General features: G+C 38.9%; 1 protein-coding gene across 2 annotated transcripts in view; it reads right to left on the bottom strand.

Annotated features, from left to right (window-relative positions):
* Positions 1 to 23,240, bottom strand: part of smchd1 (structural maintenance of chromosomes flexible hinge domain containing 1) — a 129,531-nt gene that overhangs the window by 7,941 nt on the left and 98,350 nt on the right. For both annotated transcript variants that reach the window (XM_043688217.2, XM_043688218.2), the window contains exons 38-44: positions 22,306 to 22,438; positions 20,221 to 20,340; positions 16,678 to 16,763; positions 14,325 to 14,447; positions 13,324 to 13,514; positions 10,195 to 10,304; positions 5,570 to 5,640 (exon numbers count right to left, since the gene is read on the bottom strand). In XM_043688217.2, coding sequence (XP_043544152.2) covers positions 5,570 to 5,640; positions 10,195 to 10,304; positions 13,324 to 13,514; positions 14,325 to 14,447; positions 16,678 to 16,763; positions 20,221 to 20,340; positions 22,306 to 22,438 — 834 coding nt within the window. The remainder of the gene's footprint in view (positions 1 to 5,569; positions 5,641 to 10,194; positions 10,305 to 13,323; positions 13,515 to 14,324; positions 14,448 to 16,677; positions 16,764 to 20,220; positions 20,341 to 22,305; positions 22,439 to 23,240) is intronic.

Genomic DNA, 23,240 nt, shown 5'->3' with positions numbered 1-23,240 from the left:
CAAATTCATTACATTTGTTCTTAAGTGAAAGGAAGAGGAGTTCTATTACTTGCTACCCTGAAAAGAAACAAAAATGCAACAAACGCAATAAATATTTTGAAGGAATAACACACGCTTGGAATAAAAATGAAACAGATGTACTGTACTAGGACTTCTTTTGCAGCTGGTTTGCTAGTGCTGTTGGGAAAGAAGTTTAAACTAGTCCAACAGCGGGTGGGGAGGCTACACATTATATAGTAAAGGAACCAAAAACAGTAAAGCAAGCCTTGATTGCTTCTAATCCTCATCGTATTTATAAGTAAAACAGATGAGTTAAGAATGTGGAATAACACATGGAATGTGATATGGTTATCATCACATATGGTTGTAGTTGAGGGAGAGGCAGGACTGGCAACTCAACATTAAGGTATAGGATCTTCAAGACAGTTAAGCATCTGTGTAAGATAGGTGGTGGTTTTGCATTATTAATTAAGGAGTCAATTACTGCAGTAAGGAGAGATGATATCTTGGAAGGGTCTCCAATGAAACTTTGTTTTGGGTTTGAAAATAAGAGGTCAGTCACATTGCTGGGAAAGTATTACAGATCCCCAAACAATCAACAGGTAAGAGCTGCAGAGATAGATAACTGGCTGAGGTATGAGATTAGAATATTAGGAATTGTGCAATGCTGGACCTAATTTTGGGGAACAAACACAAGGTGTTTGAGGTGGTAGTAAGGCAGCATTTTAGTGATAACAACCACACACAGTACAACCAATTTTATTATGGGAAAGGAAAATGATGCTCTGTAAAAATCAGGGTTTTCAATTGGGAAAAGGCAGGATCTGGCCAAAAACGACTGGGAACAGCTACTTCGAGGTAAATGAACAACAAAAGAGTAGGCAGGGGGGTAGGAGTGTTCAAAAAGGAAATGGGGAAAGCACATGCCCAACATGTTCAATTAGGGTGTCATATAGGAGCAACAAGCTCAGAGAACCCGGATGTCTAGGAATATTCAGGACTTCACGGGGGGCGGGGAGAGAAAGAAAGCGAGGGAAAGGAAGGGAGAGGGAAAGGAAGGAGAGAGAGAGTGTGAAAGAGAGAGAGACCTTTAGTAGCTGCAAAGGAAGCAAATCAATAGAGGCTTGAGTAGATAAAGTGCAGGAAGAAACTTAAAGCCATGAGGAGATCGAAGAGGTATGAATAAACACTGGTGACAAAATCAGGGAGAATCCCAAGACATCCTGTAAATACATTAAAGGGAAAGAGTATAACCAGGGAACTAATACAATTCATTACAAAGGGAGCATTGTGTGTGGGGAAGGAGGGGGTAAAGTGTGAACTTCACTTCAATCTTCATTCAGGAGGAGAATGATGATGATGATGTAGGTACAGAATTTGAAGACTGGGACAGAGGTTCTTGATTATATTGACATAGGGAGTAAGGCAGCATTTTAACAGGCTTAAAAGTGGAATCCCCAATTCCAGATGAGTTAGATTCCAATCTGCTATGGGGGGGGGACCCCAAAAGGAAGAAACTGGGGGTTTTCACCCAAATTTTTAATTCCTCTTTGGCCACGGGGGAGATACCAGAGGACTGCAGTATAGCTAATATAGTTTTATACTTAAAGAGGGGTGACAGGGATAAACAGAGAATTATAGACCAGTGAGCCACACAACAGTGGGAGGGAAACTACTGGAGAAAATTCCAAATCTGCACGGTTTGATCAGTGATAGTCAGCAAGGCTTTGAAGAGGGACTCCTTGCCTAACAAATTTGATGGATTTTTTTTGAGGTGTGTGTAGATGAGGGCAGTGCATTTGATAGACTGTGTTTTTCTGACAAGGTCCCACTTTGGAGACTGACAAAGAAGGTAAAAACATACAGAATTCAGAACAACTTGGCAAGATGAATCCAAAACTGACTTAGTGGCAGGAGACAGAGTGGTGGCAGAAGGCTATTTGAGAGATCAGAAGCCAATGTCCAATGAAGGGCTACAGACTTCCATGATTAGATGAGAATGTGGAAGGGGAGGGGGTTGCTTATCCACAGATCCCTGAAACCAAAAAGACACTGGTTAATAAAGGTAGTTAAGGTGGCATACGGGACACTTGATTTCGACTTTGCAGGACTTTGGATAGGACACAGTTGAACAGTCCACAGTTCTGGTTGCCACAATATAGGAAGCACATAGTTTCACTAGAGGGGGCAAAGAGGAAATTAACCAGGCTGCTGCCAAGATTGAAATATTTTAGCTATGAAGAGAGGCTGTATAGTGTCAGGTTGCTTTCTTCAGAGAAGAAAAGGCTGAGGCTGAACTGAGGTGCATAAGATTAAGAGAGGCATGGATAGAATGCACAGGAAATAGCCGTTCCCCTTAGCTCAAGGACCAATTAAAAAGGCAAGTACAAATCTAAGGTGAAGGGCAGGAGGTTCAGAGGGGATTTGAGGAAAGATGTTTTTCCATAGGGTACACTTTTTATGGGGTGGTAGAAATGGGAAACCTCAACTTTTAAAAAAGTACATGGATGAGTACTTAAAATGTCATAACATCCAAGGTTATAGGCAAAGCGCTAGAAAGTGAGAATGAGTGTAGACAGATTGGTGCAGAGCCAATGGGCCTTTTCTGCATTATATAATGGAGATGTTTGATAACGTGTGACGCTGGGGTGGCACAGGGGCTCAGTGGTTGCCTCACAGACTTGTGTTCAATTCCAGCCTCGGAAAACTATCTGTGTGGAGTTTGCAAGTTCTCCCACTATCTGCATGGATTTCCTCTGGGTGCTCCAGTTTCCTCCCACTGTCCACAGATGTGCAGTTTAGGTGAATTGGCCATGCTAAATTGCCCATAGTGTTCAGGGATGAGTAGGCTAGGTGCATTAGCCAAGGGAAATGTAGAGCAATAGGGTAGGGGAATGGGTCTGGGTGAGATACTCTTCGGAGAGCTGGAGTGGACTTGTTGGGCCAAATGGCCTGTTTCCACACTGTAGGGATTCTATGAAATTTTGTGAAATAAAAGTTCATTGTGCAAAAAAGGAGACAATAATGCAGGGCTAACATATTAGAAGATAGAAAATTGGCTGGCTGTAAAAAACAGCATAAACATGATCAGAAATTAAAATCACAAATTGGTTTTTCTCCAATTATAAGGATGTGTCAAATGGAGTGCTATAGTGACAAGATTTGGGGCCCTTTTCAATTTATAACAATAACTTCAATGAGAGGAGTGAAGGCATGATAGCCAATTTTGCAGTTGCTTCAAAGATAGGTAGAAAAATATGGCGTAAACAGGAAATAAGAAGATTCCAGACATATACGTAGACTGTTGTGGTTCTGTTCGCCGAGCTGGGAATTTGTGTTGCAGACGTTTCGTCCCCTGTCTGGGTGACATCCTCAGTGCTTGGGAGCCTCCTGTGAAGCGCTTCTGTGATCGTTCCTCTGGCATTTGTAGTGGTTTGAATCTGCCGCTACCGGTTGTCAGTTCCAGCTGTCCGCTGCAGTGGTCGGTCCAGGTCGATGTGCTTATTGATTGAATCTGTGGATGAGTGCCATGCCTCTAGGAATTCCCTGGCTGTTCTCTGTTTGGCTTGTCCTATAATAGTAGTGTTGTCCAGGTCGAATTTGACAGCCAGGGAACTCCTAGAGGCATGGCACTCATGCACAGATTCAGATTCAATCAATAAGCACATCGACCTGGACCCAATATACCGACCACTGCAACAGACAGCTGGAACTGACAACCGGAAGCGGCAGATTCAAACCACTACAAATGCCGGAGGAAAGATCACAGAAGCGCTTCACAGGAGGCTCCCAAGCACTGAAGATGTCACCTAGACAGGGGACGAAACGTCTGCAACACAAATTCCCAGCTCGGCGAACAGAACCACAACGAGCACCCAGGCTACAAATCTTCTCTCAAACTTTGGGGCAAAAAATCTGGCATATGAAATACAGAGGAACCTCAATTATCCAGCATTCGATAATCCAAACGTTGAAATATCCAGCAAGATTGCAAGGGCCCAGTGCTTGGCTAAACTATATTATCCGGAATTTGATTAACCAAACTAACTACTTCCCGCCTGTGTCCTTTGGATAATCGAGGATCCTCTGTATTATGTGAAATGGTTCACTTTGGAAGGAGGAATGCAAAAGTGAATATAATTTCAGACAAGTTGACAAACTCCAAGGTGCAGAGGCACCTAGGTATTATACAGTGAATTAAAATTAGTATGCAATTACACCAAGTGATTAAGGTGGTCGAATGAAATGTTATCTGCATTGCAAGACTAATTTAATATAAAAACAAGGATGCTATGCGTCATTTATACAGGGCACGTGGTGAGACCACATCCCATATATTGTGTGTAATTTTGTTCTCCACATTAAAGAAAAATGCACTGAAGGCAATTCATAATATGTATCGAAGAACATCCTGGACTGATCAAGTTGTCTTATAAAAATAGGTTGGGCAGACTGATTTACTTCCACTGAAGTTAAGAGAAAAGAGGGGTCACTTGATTGAATTATATAATATCCTGAACAGTATTAACAAGGTGGTTGTGGAAAGAATATTTCTTTTTTTGGTTAAATCCAGAATTGGGAGAAGCCATTTAAAAAGTGGCAGTTGCCTTTCAGGACTTTAGAACTCTATACTTCACAAGGCTTTGAAGCTCGGATCACTGGATATTTTTAGGATGAAGGTAGTTAGGTTTTTGTTAGGCAAGGGACTCCAAGTTCAGAGATAGATGGGAATGTGGAGTTCACAACTCAAACAAATCAGTCATTACCCTACTTAAATGGCAGAGGGGTTTTGAGGGGCTGAATGGCCTACATTCGCTTCCAATTCATATATGTTTGTATGTATACAAAAAAGCATAGGAAATAAAGCAAAAATATGGTGGGGGAGGTCTGTTCAGAACGAAGAAGAACAAAAAAATGAAAAGGCAATTGCCATTTATAGCTCCGAGAGACCTCAAATTGCAGGAATAACTCAAGTCCTAACTGGTCAGCTGCTTTTACTTGACATGACAATGTTACAGATCTTGCGAGGTCTCAACAAACAGTGGTTGTTCCAAACTGCTTTTGCACCAATCACTAACTTTTAAGGAGAGGGATGCAGAGAAGAACTATCAATATCCTTGCTGTTATCCGCCAGTTTTGCTTTCTGCTGCTCAAAGGCAGCTATTGTTACAGTTTCTTTGCAGATTCTAATGCCAATATCATTGCTCAATTCCAAATTGCTTAGTTGTAGGCAACCTTTCATCTCTCAATATATGAAGTTATCACACAAGTGTGAATTAATAGGAGACAAGGATCGTAGTTTCCTGATGTGTCAACAAGTTTCAGTGACTCTTGATAAAAACGTTAATTTTGATATAGCCAGTTGTGTATTCTGTATGGGCTCCCTAGACTTGCCTCGATCTTGGGCAGGTGATCATAGCAAAATTTTGTTTAATATTTGTCCTTTTTAAAACTATTTATCTTTTCCATGAAAGGTCTCAGGTATAATAATCAGAAGATGGACATTGATAGTCTTTTTCTTTAAACTAGAATTATAAAAATAGAGAATAATCAAAAAACAAGAATGTACCTCTTTTCTATACTGATTGGCAGCATTTAAGTCATCTAGAATAATTGTATCTCCAAGAAGCATTCCAAACACTGAAATATAAAAATTCCATTCTAAGAAAATACTCTTGCCCACAAATTAAAAAGCTTACACACTACACAATTCAATATAACAAATTTACAGGTTAAACTGGAAAGCTGGGTTTTCCTTTGGTATGATCACTATTAAAAAATGCATTGCAACAACTTTTCAAAACCTGATCCTCTTATAAAATCTCATTATATGTTGACTAACATCCTCCACAGTAAGAAAGTTGTTAGTAGCTTCTTGTTCAAAAGTAACATTAGCTCAGAAACATTTGTCTCTTAAATTAAGTCCTCAAGAGTCTACTCAATTTCTCAGTCTGAAAATCAATCTTGGAAAATGCAGTTTATTATAACCAGATTTGATTATCTTATATACAGGACACAAATTTCTACTTGCAAAATTCCATGTGCGTCTACATATGGTGACAAAGATCTGTGCACTCTGAGGTTTACCAAATATAACATTCAGATGTAATGAAAGGAGGTTGAGAAAAACTAGTTCTAATGATCTGTCAGAAACAATGTACAATACACTAAAACAGATTACTAATTATCACCTTTATAAATAATATTAAAGGACATTAGAAAGATTGCAACACAGCTCATTTACACTTGCTAAAAGCCACAGATGTTCATATCCAGGGAGCCTGAAGAGTGTAGGGTGAATAGGCAGGGGGAACTGTAGGGCTGAGGACAACAGGGTAGATAGATGACGGTGCTGCAGGGTGGATGAACTTAGTTACCATGGCATCATGGTACAAGAGGCCATTCAAGTGGAGTTGAGAAGGAATACAGTTGTAGAGGTGGACAGCACAGCATGGGGATCGACATTCGCAGCAAAGAGCACAAGTCCATCTGTCAGGGTTCAGGACATCTGCTCAGAACTGGACAGTAACTATAGTAGTAGGGAGTGAATTAGCCATTTAGTTTAAGGAATAGGTCAATAGAGATGTAATGGCAGACAGTTAAGGATGCATTTCAGAATACAGAGATAAGACCATAAGACATAGGAGCGGAAGGCCATTCGGCCCATCGAGTCCACTCCGCCATTCAATCATGGCTGATGGGCATTTCAACTCCACTTACCCGCATTCTCCCCGTAGCCCTTAATTCCTTGTGACATCAAGAATTTATCAATTTCTGCCTTGAAGACATTTAGCATCCCAGCCTCCACTGCACTCTGTGGCAATGAATTCCACAGGCCCACCACTCTCTGGCTGAAGAAATGTCTCCGCATTTCTGTTCTGAATTTACCCGCTCTAATTCTAAGGCTGATCCATGGGTCCTAGTCTCCTCGCCTAACGGAAACAATTTCCTAGCGTCCACCCTCTCCAAGCCATGCGTTATCTTGTAAGTTTCTATTAGATCTCCCCTTAATCTTCTAAACTCCAATGAATACAATCCCAGGATCCTCAGCCTACCATTCCAGGGATCATCCGTGTGAATCTCCGCTGGACATGCTCCAGTGCCAGTATTCCTTCCTGAGGTGTGGGGACCAAAACTGGACACAGTACTCCAAATGGGGCCTAACCAGAGCTTTATAAAGTCTCAGTAGCACAACAGTGCTTTTATATTCCAACACTCTTGAGATAATTGACAACATTGCATTCGCTTTCTTAATTACGGACTCAACCTGCATGTTTACCTTTAGAGAATCCTCAACTAGCACTCCCAGATCCCTCTGTACTTTGGCCTTACGAATTTTCTCACCGTTTAGAAAGTAATCCATGCTTCTATTCTTTTTTCCAAAGTGCAAGACCTCGCATTTGCTCACATTGAATTCCATCAGCCATTTCCTGGACAACTCCTCCAAACTGTCTAGATCCTTCTGCAGCCTCCCCACTTCCTCAGTACTATCTGCCTGTCCACCTAACTTTGTATCATCGGCAAACTTCGCTAGAATGCCCCCAGTCCCTTCATCCAGATCATTAATATATAATGCGAACAGCTGCGGCCCCAACACTGAACCCTGCGGGACACCGCTTGTCACCGGCTGCCATTCCGAAAAAGAACCTTTTATCCCAACTCTCTGCCTTCTGTCAGACAGCTAATCCTCAATCCATACCAGTAGCTCACCTCGAACACCATGGGCCCTCACCTTGCTCAGCAGCCTCCTGTGTAGCACCTTATCAAAGGCCTTTTGGAAGTCTAGGTAGACCACATCCACTGGGTTTCCCCGGTCTAACCTACTTGTCACCTCTTCAAAGAACTCCAACAGGTTTGTCAGGCACGACCTCCCCATACTAAATCCATGTTGACTTGTTCTAATCCGACCCTGCTCTTCCAAGAATTTAGAAACCTCATCCTTAATGATGGATTCTAGAATTTTACCAACAACCGAGGTTAGGCGAATTGGCCTGTAATTTTCCATCTTCTGCCTTGATCCTTTCTTGAACAAGGGGGTTACAACAGCGATCTTCCAATCATCCGGGACTTTCCCTGACTCCAGTGACTTTTGAAAGATCTCAACCAACGCCTCCGCTATTTCCTCAGCCACCTCCCTCAGAACTCTAGGATGTAACCCATCAGGGCCAGGAGATTTATCAATTTTAAGACCTTTCAGCTTTTCTAGCACTTTCTCTTTTGTAATGGCAACCATACTCAACTCAGCCCCCTGACTCCCTTTAATTGTTGGGATATTACTCATGTCTTCCACCGTGAAGACTGACGCAAAGTACTTATTAAGTTCTCCTGCTATTTCCTCATCTCCCATCACTAGGCTTCCAGCATCAGTTTGAAGTGGCCCAATGTCTACTCTTGCCTGTCGTTTGTTTCTTATGTATTGAAAGAAACATTTACTACATTTCTAATATTACTGGCTAGCCTACCTTCATATTTGATCCTCTCCTTGCTTATTTCTCTCTTTGTTATCCTCTGTTTGTTTTTGCAGCCTTCCCAATCTTCTGATTTCCCAGTGCTCTTGGCCACTTTATAGGATCTCTCTTTTTCTTTGATAGATTTCCTGACTTCTTTTGTCAGCCATGGCTGTCTAATCCCTCCCCGGATAATCTCTCTCTTCTTGGGGATGAACCTCTGTACAGTGTCCTCAATTTTACCCACAAACTCCTGCTATTTTTGCTCTACTGTCTTCCCTGCTAGCCTCTGCTTCCAGTCTATTTTCGTCAGTTCCTCTCTCATGCCCTCAATTTCCTTTATTTAACTGTAACACCATTACATCCGATTTTGCCTCCTCTCTTTCAAACTGCAGACTGAACTCTACCATATTATGATCGCTGCTTCCTAAGTGTTCCCTTACTTTAAGATTTTTTATAAAGTCTGGTTCATTACATAGCACTAGGTCCAGAATTGCCTGCTCCCTTGTGGGCTCCATGACAAGCTGTTCAAAAATGCCATCCTGTAAGCATTCCAAGAATTCCCTTTCTTTGGATCCACTGGCAACATTATTTAACCAGTCCACCTGCATATTGAAGTCTCCCATGATCATTGTGACCTTGCCTTTCTGACATGCCTTCTCTATTTCCCGGTACATGTTGCGCCCCTGTGGTTCCTCAATTCCACCCACACAGACTCCACATCATCCAACGCTATGTCATTCAGCACCATAGATTTAATTTTGTTCTGAACTAACAAGGCAACCCCGCCCCCTCTGCCCACCTCCCTGTCTTTTCGATAAGTTGAAAACCCTTGGATGTTTAACTGCCAGTCCTGACCCCTCTGTAACCACGTCTCTGTGATGCCTACCACATCATAATCATAGATAGATTCCCACGATCCATATTTAACCAGAAAGGTTAAAGATAACATCAAACTAAAAGAAAAACAGAATTGTGAAAAGACAGTTGTAAGGTTAGAAGACTAGGTAGAAAATTTAAAAAAAGCAAGGAAGAATTACCAAAAAATAAAGACCTTAAATTTAGAGAGCAAGAAATGGTTAGCCAGAAATATAAAAAACAAATAGAGAGTCATAGAGATGTACAGCATGGAAACAGACCCTTTGGTCCAACCCAACCAGATATCCCAACCCAATCTAGTCCCACCTGCCAGAGTTTCTAGAAATATTTAAAGGAAATCAGACTAGACAATAACAGAAAATAGGGAAACTGATGCACTGACCAGCTTTCATTACAAGAGAGAAAAGTAACATCCCAGAAGCAGGAATAAATCAGGAAATGCAAAGGAGGGAGGTACTTGGAGAAATCAGAATCATCACAGAAGTGTCACTGAGTAGAATGTTGCAGTAAAATCTTGGAATATTTTTCAGGGAGAGGAAGAATGATTCTTGTTAAACAAGTAGGTGAAAAGGTTATCATGGGCAGGCAGGAACACATGAAGTCCCAGTCAGACCAGCTGTTATCTTATTGAACAAGCAAAGGAGGTTTGAGTGACTGAATGTCCGACTACTGCTCCTAATTTCCACTTGGAAGTATTCAGTACCCTTTTTAATATAGTAGGAATTATTGTTTAGAAATTTGGCCTGATAAGTTAATGATAAAAAATTCTCTCTATTTTTCAACAAAGTTCGAGTTCTGTACCACCAAGAAACGATTTTAACAAATACATTCTTTATCGTTTTAGACATGGTTAGGATCAAGACTTTACCTGTGTGACACTGCTCCACATTTTCAGAAAAAATAAGCAGTTCCCGGGCAAATATTGGATTCCCCTCAGGCTTGAAATGACATTTTCCATTTCGCATGTGAGGTAAAGGCCTATAATTTAAAACAGATCATGAGCCCCTTGATCTCTAAACAAAATTTAGAAAACATTCACAAAGGTCATATTCAAAATCAATTTAAAAAACCTTGATGCATACAGTGTTTCTTTTCACATTTCTTCTCATGGTAGGAGCTAATGCTGGCTTATATTGGCTCAGAATTTTTAAATACTGTACCTTGTCTTCAAGCATTTATAACTCCTTTAATATTGCCAATCATATTGGAAAGTATGCATATTGAATTACATAGAAAATACATTGTACAAAAACAGATCATTCAGCCTAACCAGTCATAGCTGACATTTGTGTTCCTCTTTTATTCTCTTTCAGTCCTTCGCGTCCTAAATATCAACATAACCTCTATTCCCTTTCCGCATGCTTGTTTGAGGGGAGGGTAAATATTATTTACCTCAAACACCTCGTTCATGACAGCTATTTGTACACTTCCACCACTCTCTAGGTCTCTTGTGAACTTTGCATTTAGATTCTTTTACAATTATTGCTCTAGTTTTGCTTTTCAATTTCTCTGCACTTATTGTACATATATATGGCAACAATTTTTAATTCCTCTCTGGCCACAGGAGAGGTACCCAAGACAGTCAATGTAGTACAATTATTCAAAAAGGTTGGGAGGACATAGAGAGAAAGGAGAAGAGAGAGAGAGGTGTGACGGGGATGGGAGAAGGGTGAGGTGTAGAGGGGAAGGGATAAGTCAGAAAACTACAGGTCATTCAGTCCATGCTCAAGGATTCAGAAACTACTGGCAACAATTCTGAGGCATGTAATTAATTTGCACTTGAAAAGGCAGGGATGCAAAAAACAAAAACAGTCAGCATAGTTTTGTTAAGGGGAGGTCATGTCTGGCAGACTTGGTTGGATTTTTCAAAGAGGTTACCAGGTGAAGGCAAATGTCTAACACGGGAGACTGAGAGGCGAGGTAACACAAGAAAATCCGGTTAATTGATCAGAACTGACTAAGTGGCAGGACGGATGATGGTCACGGGATGATTGTGAGACTGGAAGCCTGTATCCAATGGAGGTCCATAGGAATCAGTATTGGGAGCTTTGTTGCCTATATACGATTTAAACTTCAATGTCAGAAAGTTGGTCAGTAAGTTCATAGATGAGAGAGATTGGTGGGGTGGTAAATAGTGAGGAGGACTACCTTCGATTACAGTAGGATATAGATGGACTGATCAGTAGCAAATGGAATTAGATCCAGATAAGCACAAGATGATGGACTTAGCAAATGAAACAAAGTGAAGGAATACATGATGAATGCATTCCCTATCCTTAACCCTATCCCTGGACACTGAGTAACAGGAAAGATCATAGGGACCTTGGTATGCATGACTACTGGTTCCTTAGGGTAGTGGGACAGTTGGATAAAGTGGCTCAAAAGACATTTGGATACTTGCTTTTATTAGCTGAGGCAGAGTGTTTATGCTGGAACTGTACATTACATTGGCTAGACCACAGATTGTGTGCAGTTCAGGAATTCACATTTTAGGATGTGAATGCTGTTTGACCTTCTATGCTTTTCCAGTGCCACACCTTTCGACTCCGATCTCCAGCAACTACAGTTCTCACTTTCTTTTGATGTTTGTTTCAGTTCTCCTCAGTGCAGACTAACTACCCCAAACTTGGGTTAATAAGTGGCAAGTAACATCTGCAGTTTGCCAAGTGCTGCACATAACCGTCTCTATTAAGAGGAAATCTGAACACTGCCCCGTGATATTCAATGGCATTACCATTGCTGAATTCCCACCAATGAGAAGAATCATCACTGGGGAGGGCTGGTAAATACCTTGGTTTAGATCAAAGTGGTGCTGGAAAAGCACAGCAGGTCAGGCAGCATCCGAAGAGCAGGAAAATCGACGTTTTGGGCAAAAGCCCTTCATCACGAATGGAAATACCTTGGCTACACAAGGAAGTCAGAAACTCAGAATTCTGTGCCAACTAGCTCACCTTCTGACTCCCAAAAGCCTTCTACTACTTACAAGGTAGAAGTCAGGCTTGTGATGGAACATTCACCATTTGCTTAGATGAATTCAGCTCCACAAAAATAAACTTGACCCCATCCAAACAAGGAAGCCTTCTTGATTAGCATTCCATCCACTACTATTCAATCTTTTCCACCACTGGAAAACAGCAATGCCCAACAGTCACAAAATACACTGCAACTTGCCAAGTCTTCTGCGGCAGCATTTTCTAAAGCCTCAGAGTCCAGTTCTTAAACAATCAAATACAGCAGATGCATGAGAATAGAACTATCTTCAAGTTCCCCTCTAAGGAGCACATTCCTGACTTGGAACTGTATTGCTGACTGGCATTGGGCCAAACTCCTGCAGCTCCCTTCTAAGCAGTACCACACTACATCAACTGCACCAGTTCACCATCACTTCTCAAAAGCAATAAATTAAGTATCGGCAATAATGATTACTTTCCTGGAATGAATAAAGTAAACAACTAGTCTCATATGTAAACTTAAAGGTTGCGCTGTTGTTCAAAGCCTAATCTTGTTAATACATTAACAATGAAATGACCACTGATAGTTGTGGGATTCCACTTTCCACTGTTCTTCACCACATTATGGACAAGCTGTATTGTATTCATAAGCAGTTCTACTCGCAGTTCATTAAGATTTGCAGCCAACTGTCGGAACTTTAAAATTTTGTAAATACAAAATGATTTTGGAAAGGTTTAGGAAATATTCAGAAGGACAGACAGACAGTTTGTGGGTTGGAACAGTTAACATTTTAGGTGGACGACCTTTCAATAGATTGGCATGACATTCAGCGTACCATGCAATGCTTTAAGCTCCTTATTTTTGTGACTGTTTCTAAAAGGAGTGATAAGAAGCTAAATTTTAAAAAAATTCAAAGAGACAAAGTGAATATTGCTACAAGTGTCGCTCCTTGACATTTGTCCTGATTTTAGTTTGGGTACTTGCAAGTGACTGTCTTTTAATTAAGTTAGGTTTAGTCAGAGTGGAACTTTAAATGGTTTTGTACCTTTTAGCATCTGGAAGATTTTTTCTGTATATGGAATCTAGCGGTAATACTTGTTGGCGCCCCTGACTTTCATCGAAGATACGGCGAGCAGCATCAGTGGTTAAAGTAACCACGCAGTCCATATCGCTAGCCATATGCCAAGAGATTACCCTGGCCACCTCATCATCCTCTATCATTGCCAAGTGTGCAATCTGCAATCAAGACAAATATTTGTTTTGAGCTGAGAACTTCCTGCATCACAAACTGAAAGAAAACAAATAACGGGAGAGAAATATGGGTGTTATAAAAGGAAATATCATATTGAAAAATAAGTTTTTTGAGAGAGAAGTATAAATAAGAATGAGAACAGCAAAGAACTGGAATAACAATGAGTAACCAAAATTATACCCTTTAGTTGGATGATTAATACAGCATGCTAATCTGCATTCTATCATTCTAAACTGGCTTTAACTTTGATGCTGAATGTCGTAGGTCAATAATCCCCAAATTAAATATTTAATAAACAAGAAATAATCAGAAATTGGAGAAACTTTGCAGGTCTGGTGGCATCTGTGGAAGAAAGGCAGAGTTAATGTTTCTAGTCTGGTGACTTTTCAGACGTTCTCAAAAAATATTTCTGCTTTCTCTGCACAAATGTTGCGAGACCAATTGACCTTCTGCAGTATTTCATTTGTTTCAAAACTCCAGCATCCAAAAGTTCTTTGTTTTATAAGTAAAAACAAGAAATATAATTTTCTTTAGCTTTACGTACTACTGGAACAGTCGCAACTTGATTATGGAATGGCTATGAGCAGGGAGACTGTGGAACAAGATGAGAAGTAGTACAATTTAGAACTTATGACATTTCCACAAGAATACATCAAGCAGATTGAATTAATACTAAAATTGAAATGTTTCAGGTCTGGTGATATGGGCAAAGTCTCAATAGTGTAGAGAAAAATGACAGTACACAATTATTAGTACATGTTAGCTTCCAATGAACTTATTTACATTAACCATACCTTTCCTAAAACGTCAGCACTGTTTCTGGTGTAATTAGACAGAGAACATGTTCTTCTGGGTAGTTTTAATATCCTGTCTCTTTCGAGTTTCATCTGCTTCAGAACAGTATCAATGCCTTGGGTCTATATTATAGAACAAAAAGTGGTAATATTCAAAGAATTTCTGTGGTTGGAGATCAAGTTGCAAGGAAAATTGACATATTTAAAAGCAAATTACTGTCAAATAAGTAGTGTACAAATTTATTTACAAACCTAAAGAACATTACACAACCTAAAATGTTCTTAGAACAAATGGAAACAATTCAAATGTAAATAATATATTTAATTCCAAAAGTTCTTGAGTAATACTAACTTCTGAAAAGATTTTAACCAGGATGCTGCTGGGACTGGAGGGTTCGAGTTATAAGAATAGGCTAGGACCTTTTTCCACTTGAGGGTAGGAGGTTGAGGAGTGACCCGAGGGATTAATAAAATCACGAGGAACATAAAGGTGAATAGCAAAGGTCTTTTCCCTATGTTGTGTGTTTGGGGGTGGGGAGGGGAGGGAAAAACAAAACAAGGTGGGCATACTTTTAAGGCGAGGGAAATATAGATTTAGAGGGTCTTGAGGGGCAACTTTTTCACATAAGAGTATGGTTCATATGTGGAATGAACTGCCAGAAGAAGTGGTAGATGCAAGTAGTTATAACATTTAAAAGACATTTGGATAGGTACATGAATAGGAAAAGTTGACGAGGATATGGGCCAAATATAGGCAAGTGCGACTAATTTAGTTTGGGAAACTTGGTCAGCATGGGCGAGTTGGACTGACGGGTTTGTTTCTGTGTATGACTCCATAAGAGTCCATAAGTTTATACATCATAATTGTTAACCACCTTTAAAATTAGTATTTTTGCTAATTTAAAATCACAATCCCTGCAGTGCAGAAAGCTCATCAGCCCTGATCCTCCAAAGAACATCCCCCACACACGCAACCCTCTATCACTGTAACCCCACATTTACCATGGCTAATCCACCTGGCCTGCACATCCCTAAACACTACGGACAATTCTGCATTGCCAATACACCTATTCTACACATCTTTGGACTGTGGAAATGAACCAGAGCAGAGTGGTGGAATCTCACGCAAACACGAGGAGAACCTCCACACAGTCACCCAAAGCTGGAATTGAACCTGGGTCCCCAGCACTGTGCAGCAGTACTAACCACTGAGCCACTGTGGTGCCCTTAACCAAAGTGCAGAATGTGAGTATTCTCCAAATGTAAAGCAATGCCAGAAAGTTGAGACAATAAATATATCAGTTGGAAAAAAATCACTTAATTATTTGAAACCTTATTAAAATACAGCAACATAAGATCCAAATGAAGTAAAATCTAACAACTAGCATGTTATAAGCATCATCTATAAGCTCATTAATCAGTAATTTCCATCTGCAAAACAGATTCCCCATACTCTTTAAATTGTAAGTTATACTGAATACCTACATTTTGTTGCTGTGGCTCTTATGACTACAAAGGTGAGGCAATCAAGTTGTTGAAAAACATGCAAGTGAATGGTTATAAATTTACTTTTCACGGTGAATACTTTTGATTTTATACTTTTTGTCAGTCTTTCACAGAAAAGCCCAGTCTTTGGGAGATAATCACAATTGTTTCTGCACATCATGCTTGCACCAGCTCTTCAAACAAGTATCATTATCTAGTGCCAACCTTTGCTTTTTCTCCATATACGACATGACAACTATTATTTTAGCAACTGGTTTTGCTCTATACTGGACTAACTATAATGGGTAGATATGTGTTTTAATACTAAGAACAGTCTTCAGAGCAACAGCAAGGTGATGCTTTAGATTTGTGTAAAAACACAGAAACTACACAACTGTCACTTATTTTCTTGCTGAAAATCCAGAGATCTACATACAGTACTTACATCAAGGGTCTATGAAAAGGTAATGCTGTACATCTCCAAACAATTTTCAGAAGTCAAAGATAATTTGTTTTGGGTTCACACTTTTCACATTCAGGAGGAAACTCCTTTGTTGAAAAGGTAGTTTAACAACTCAAAAAATTATCTTGGAATTTCAAAAGGAGGTAAAACTGATCTAAGAACATCCACATCATGCTACTGTATTTTCAACTGTGTAGATCAAAAGAGGAAAAATAAACTTTGGCTAGATAAAGTATTTGCAGATTTGCATTTTGCTTGTAGCTCTTCAGACTTCCAATAGCACTCTATATTTGTAACAGCTATATGTGGAATCTAGTACTTCCTTTAATATTTACAGATCGAGGATTATCAAACCGCTTCGAGATTGGCCATATGTACACAAAACAAATATGCAAGTCAACTTACAGTCGAAACTTCTGCGATATTTATCTTCTGCTTTTGAAGTTCATTTCTTAGGTGAGCTTCTTTTGCTGTAGCTTCATGTGCCTGACCTAAATATTTGAAATTGCAATTTCAGTACTTGATCTGGTAAACCTTTAGTTGTTCCTTCTCCAAATCACACTTAAAAAAATTATTTGCATTGGTAAACCATTTGAATGATGTCAATGAATGTCTGTCTTCTGTCCAGTATAGTCAAATTACATAATGATCTATTGAAGGAGTCAAATTAATACTCAATGGTTCAATTGAATTTATTGTATTCAAAATAGAGAAGGGAATAGCCAGGACTTTGAGTAAACCTCTAGGCTTACTTATTGCATCACATACCAGTTCTCAGTAAGCTCTAGTCATCAAAACCATAAATTAACATTAATATTTCTTCAAGTTCGTTCAGATATTCAGCCTGATAGGATATGTAACTGTCAGGTATTCCATGACGTTTAGTGCCAGTCAACATGGTTGGAATAAACGCAGATATTTACACAAATTAAATCTCAAAAACTTGACAATTTGCAATATGTGGTCTATAGATTAACAGACTTCATAAATATGCATGATGTTTTCAGAAGCATACTAGCGCCCAGATATATTTTTAAAACATGTGTCATTGCTATTGCCCATCCTCAATTGCCTTTGAAAATGACAAGATCTAAAAGAAGAGACTGGCCTAGAATTAATGTAATTGTTCAGAATTTGTACAAGAGTGAAAAAGAACAGCAACAATAATCAGATGCTAATTTAACACACAAGTTAAAAGGTCTATTTCAAGACCATTTCCAATCACCCGAGATGGTACTTTAATGGTTGGTTCAGTTAGGAGCTCAGGAATTATCCACCTGCAAGTCGTATATTCAATTTTTGTTTAGCAGCAAGAATCAGACGGACCTTAATGTGCATGTTTATAATATCCCTTAAGGTAGGGCAGGTAGATAAAGTGCTTAAGGCAGCACATGGAATATCTGCCTTTTGATTTTCAGAACAGGGTGGTTACGCTAGAACTGTATTAAAAAAATTGATTTTGCCAGAGTATTGCATTCAGTTCTGGAATCCATATAAGAGGGATGTGACTGCATTGCAGAGGTGCAGAAATTTACCAGGACGTTGCCTGGACTAGAGCGTTTTGATTATGAGGAAAGGTTGGATTGACTGAGGTTGTTTGCCATGGAGCAGAGGGATATGATTGAGATGAATAAAATTATGAGGGGTATAGATGGGTGGAAGGAACTTCCCCTCTTGGTGGTGGGATCGGTGGCCAATCATCATAGATTTAAGGTAAGGGCAGGAGGTTTAGAGGTTACATAAGGGAAAACCTTTCTTCCAGAGGACGGTGGGAATCTGGAACTCGATGTCTGTGAGGATGGTAGAGGCAGAAACTTTCATAACATTGAAGAGGTATTTCGACAAATACTTATGATACCAAGACATACAGGCTAAGTGCTGGAAAATAACAGTTGAATAGGTAGGTACTGGTTGTAACTAGCACAGACTTGATAGGCAAAAAGGCCTTTTTCTTTGCTGTAGACTATGACTATGATATTGTGCTACACATCAATTGTTGACTTGCTTCTTTTATGCATCAAATAATCAAAACAAGAAGAAAACAAATGGTTTACAGTGTAGCTTTCTTTAGTAATCTATTATACTTGGCTATATAAATTTTCCCACCATTAAGTGTTGTCAGTACCAAATCATTCCAAGTCATGCAAGAACAGAATATGGGCAAAGCTTCCTCCATTCTGATGTACTATATTTAGATTAGATTACATTACAGTGTGGAAACAGGCCCTTCGGCCCAACAAGTCCACACTGACCCGCAACCCACCCATACCCCTACATTTACCCCTTAACTAACACTACGGACAATTTAGCATGGCCAATTCACCTGACGTGCACATCTTTTGGACTGTGGGAGGAAACCGGAGCACCTGGAGGAAACCCACGCAGACACGGGGAGAACATGCAAACTCCACACAGTCGCCTGAGGCGGGAATTGAACCCGGGTCTCTAGCGCTGTGAGGCAGCAGTGCTAACCACTGTGCCACCGTGCCGCCCATAGGGGAATTATGAGGGGTATAGATGGGTGTACTAATATTATCACTTCTTAACTGAAGCTAGGTTATACCTAAAATATTAACCTTTCATTAGAAAGTTTGACCTGGATTTTACGGATATTGGAAAAGCCGTAGTACTGGCCACCAATCTCAAAGAAAGTTGCCCACAAAGATGTATGAATCTCTGGTTGTGTATTTTTCAGCTATTCTGAAATTATGCTAACTTCAGAATAGCTGTACAGAAATGGCATTTGACTTTTTACACTCATCATATACTCAGCTCTTTAGCGATTGTGGATTTGGGAAGATCTATGCTGCAGTTTAGCACCAAAATTGGTGAAACACCTAAATTTATTTTTAGTGTCAATCTATATACAAAGGGGAAACTTTACAACTATACAAAAAAAATTACAAAAAAATCAGAACTTGCACATGTTGGAATGGGGTATGCACGAAACAGTAACTGATAAGACAGCTCCAATTTACTGTGGTAATGATAGTAAAACCATTCAATGTTCTTTATTTCTCAATCTACACTTTAATAACAAACCCCATTTAAAGCTTAAATGAGTCCGAATTTCAACCAAGTAGAAATCGTTAATTAAATCAACTTGTATAAATCTCAAAGAATCTCATGAAAGATTTAAACTTGTCATTCCTGTGGAATATCAAATTTTTCATTGATTATTTTGAAAATATGGGATTTCTTTAAGTTCATGGGAATCCCATCTGTAGGTTACAAACTTTACATCTTAGTAAGATATTAACAAGTGAAGGAAACTTTTGCCTTGCTGTCTGAGAATACTACAATATGATTGGCTGCTTGTACTGTTTGATCACCTACTAGATTTCTGGAGATTCCCCTAGGTACCACATTCAAACCAACAATAGGAAAGGGGAAATACACAACCAGAGATTCATACATCTTTGTGGGCAACTTTCTTTGAGATTGGTGGCTCGTACTACGGCTTTTCCAATATCCGTAAAATCCAGGTCAATCTTTCTAATGAAAGATTAATATTTTAGGTATAACCTAGCTTCAGTTAAGAAGTGATAATATTAGTACAAATTGTTCCATAGGAAGCAATATCATTCAGCCAACACATTTAATATTTTATGTTCATTTTGGAGTACTTTCAGGATACAGGCAGTCACTGTTAGGAAAAGATGTTGAGGTCATTTTAATAAAAAAAGCAATGAAACAGTATGTTGCATTTATAACATTGAAATTGGTCTCAGTTACAAGTGGATTAAATTTGATCTGTTGGAAACATTTCTCATTTTCAGTTGTTACATCTTGCTGCTTTGAAGCAATTCAACTGACCTCCAGTTGCTAGTACACTTCTATATACAATGATTGACACTTGCAGTGCTCATCTTTCAGATAAACAGATCAACTTTCTTCATATGCAAATTTATGAATGACAAATATAAATCTATATATAATGTAACTTACACTTCATTTCACTGATTAGTTGATTGGTGGTGTCAAATAAACTCCTGTATGCAATAATGGATAGGGAGAGTTGATCCTTCTCTTTCGTCAAAGTTGTCATCTGTTGCTGTTTCTTAAAATCTGTGAAGAAAAATATTGCCACCTATTTCAATATGCCAACTTGAATCTCATTTCAAGGGTGGATTGCATTTTTTTTTAAAAAAACAGAATTATTTTTCTCAATTTTGGATCAACCTTTTGCTGATTCTGTCAACCAATTAGAAGACATGCATTTCAAGAACAGAGAAATGCCACTAACACCATTACTTAGCAGTAAACATTGTTACTTGGACCTTAGTAAAGCCTTTGATGAGGTTGTGCTTGGTAGACTAATTTGTAAAGTTAGATCACATGGGATCCAGGGTGAGCTTGCCAATTGGATACAAAATTGAATTAACCACAGGAGACAGAGTGATGGTGCAGAGTTGTTTTTCCGACTGCAGGCTTGTGACCAGCAGTGTTCCACGGGGATAGGTGCCGGGTCCACTTTTGTTTGTCATTTATATAAATGATTTAGAGGAGAATATAGAAGGCATGGTAAATTAGTTTGCAGATGAGCAAGATTGGTGGTAAAGTGGACAATGAAGAAGGTTACCTAAGATTATGAAGGGATCTTGATCAGTTGGGTCAATGAGCTCAAGAGTGATAAATGGTATTTAATTTGGATAAATGCAAGGTATTGTATTTTGGTAAAACAAAAAAAAACAGGACTTAAAAAAATTAAAAGTAGGGCCCTGGGTAGAGTAGAACAGAGAGATCTAATGATTCAAATACATAACTCCTTGACGTTTGCATTATATATAGGTAGGGTGGTTAAGAACACATTTAGCACACTTGCCTTTATTGCTCAGACCTTTGAGTATAGGAATTGGAATGTTATTTTAAAGTTGTACAGGAAGTGAGTAAGGTCTCTTCTAGAGTACAGTGTGCAGTTCTAGTTGTCCTATTACAGAAAGGGTATCATTACTCTGGAGAGGGCTCAGAGAAGATTTACCAGGATGTTGCCGGGAATGGAGGGTTTTTGTTATAAGGAAAGGCTGGATAAAAGAACAAAAGAGAAGTACAGCACAGGAACAGGCTATTTGGCCCTCCAAGCCTGTGCTATCATGCCCTAACTAAACCAAAAAAATAAAATTCTACCCTTATTTGGCCTATATTCCCTCCTTATTCATGTAACCATCCAGATACCTCTTAAATATCGTCTGCTTCCACCTCCTCTTCAAGCAGTATGTTTAGGCTCTTATCATCCAGAGAAAGTAATGAATGCAAGTACAGTTACAATGTTTAGAAGACATTTAGATAAGTATATGAATAAGAAATGGTTGGAGGGATATTGACCAAGCAGAGGCAGGTAAGACTAGTTTAGTTTGTGATTATAGTTGCCATAGACTGGTTGGACCAAAGGGTCTGTTTCCGTGCTGTATGACTCAAAGTTAAATTTTGGATAAATTATACTTTTAACCATTTGTTTCGGTAATCATAAGCAACAAGTAAATGCCTTTTTTAAAAAAAGATGCTACATTTCAGATGTGTTGCATTTTGTTTTTCTTCAGGAGCTGTGCTTAACTATAAGCAAATTAAGTCTTTCTTTCCCTAAAGAATTTGCAAACTTAGAATACTGTACTTTTCCATTCTAGGCGCATTATGTGACAAAGGCTATTTGGTTTTCAAATAATAAAACAAGATTACCACTGACAAAATCATGACCAAAAACAGATTTTTATTGCTTAAAAAACTGAAGTTTGAATTAAAAGCTTTCCTTATATCTACCACTACTAAAATCAGCTGGCTTGGAATAAATAAGATAAACTGATCCTGGAACCAGATTGATTTGAACCATAGATCACAACCTGGCATAACCTTTTCATTCATGACTCCTTACTGTTTATTTTTCTCACTGATACGACAAAAGGCCTGAGTCAACCTCAAATGTTTGTAATGAGGTAAACAATGAGCTAGCTGGAACATTTTCATGTTAACTAAATAAGCCACAACATTTCAAGTTCTTGGTAAATAAGCAAACTATACAGGCTGCTTTATGCTTACCATTATAAAACATAAATGATAAAATGTATGGAGGTAAAGATTTCCGCTTGACGGGTTTTGAAATAGTCGGTTCAAAAATCAGCATATATTCAGTACTATCCCTACCAGGACAGTTTTCTGCCAGCACCAAGTTCTATTAAAGAGGAATAAAAGTAAACAAAAAAAAATTAAAGTTCAAAGATTAGTAAACAATTTATGTTCACTGAAATCATAGGATTAGGTACAGGAGAGGGTGGAAAATTATTTTATGTTGATGCAGATTTATTTTGACCAAATAAATTTTGATTGTAAAGGAATTAAAAACACAATGTTTAGGACTACTAGTTGGTTTCAAAAATTAGTAATTCAATTTCTATTAATTTCAATGACTACAGACTGAAGTATTCCCTTCAAAGTTACAGTAAGGCACTCTCATCATAAGCTTCCTTGCACGCTTTCTTGTCCATCTCAAGTTTCATGAATTCCAATGTATAATCTGAAGATGGAAAATCAGGATAGTAAATGCAACGTAGACTAAATGAATGAATAACATACAAGTCTATTTTATAGATTCTGAAGCTTTGCTCTTGAACACTGACTGCAAAATCACTCGCCAGCATTTATAACATTGACTGAACAGATTTTGTAAAAAGAAAAACCTGTCAGATCAAATTTTATACTTGAGCTGCATTTGAAGAATGCTCCCATGCAGAAAATAACCAAATTCCTATTAAAAAGGAACTTTGCACAGTTTCCTACAAATGGGAAAACGTAGAATTGTATAATTTCTTTTTCATTTCCACAGATACAGAATGGGACAATAGTAGACATACACACATCCAGTAAAGGGTGCAAGAGTCACTTCAGTGCACACAGACATACAAATTAATTTAGTTGCAGTAGTGGGATACTAATTGCTTCTTGAAATGCCAGGAAGAGACCCACAGCTTAAGGAA

This window comes from Chiloscyllium plagiosum, unplaced genomic scaffold (assembly GCF_037043375.1).
Source record: "Chiloscyllium plagiosum isolate Xiang-an unplaced genomic scaffold, Cpla_swu_hap1 HiC_scaffold_4, whole genome shotgun sequence".
Classification (NCBI taxonomy): Eukaryota; Metazoa; Chordata; class Chondrichthyes; order Orectolobiformes; family Hemiscylliidae; genus Chiloscyllium; species Chiloscyllium plagiosum.
This window is presented reverse-complemented; position numbering and strand designations above follow the sequence as displayed.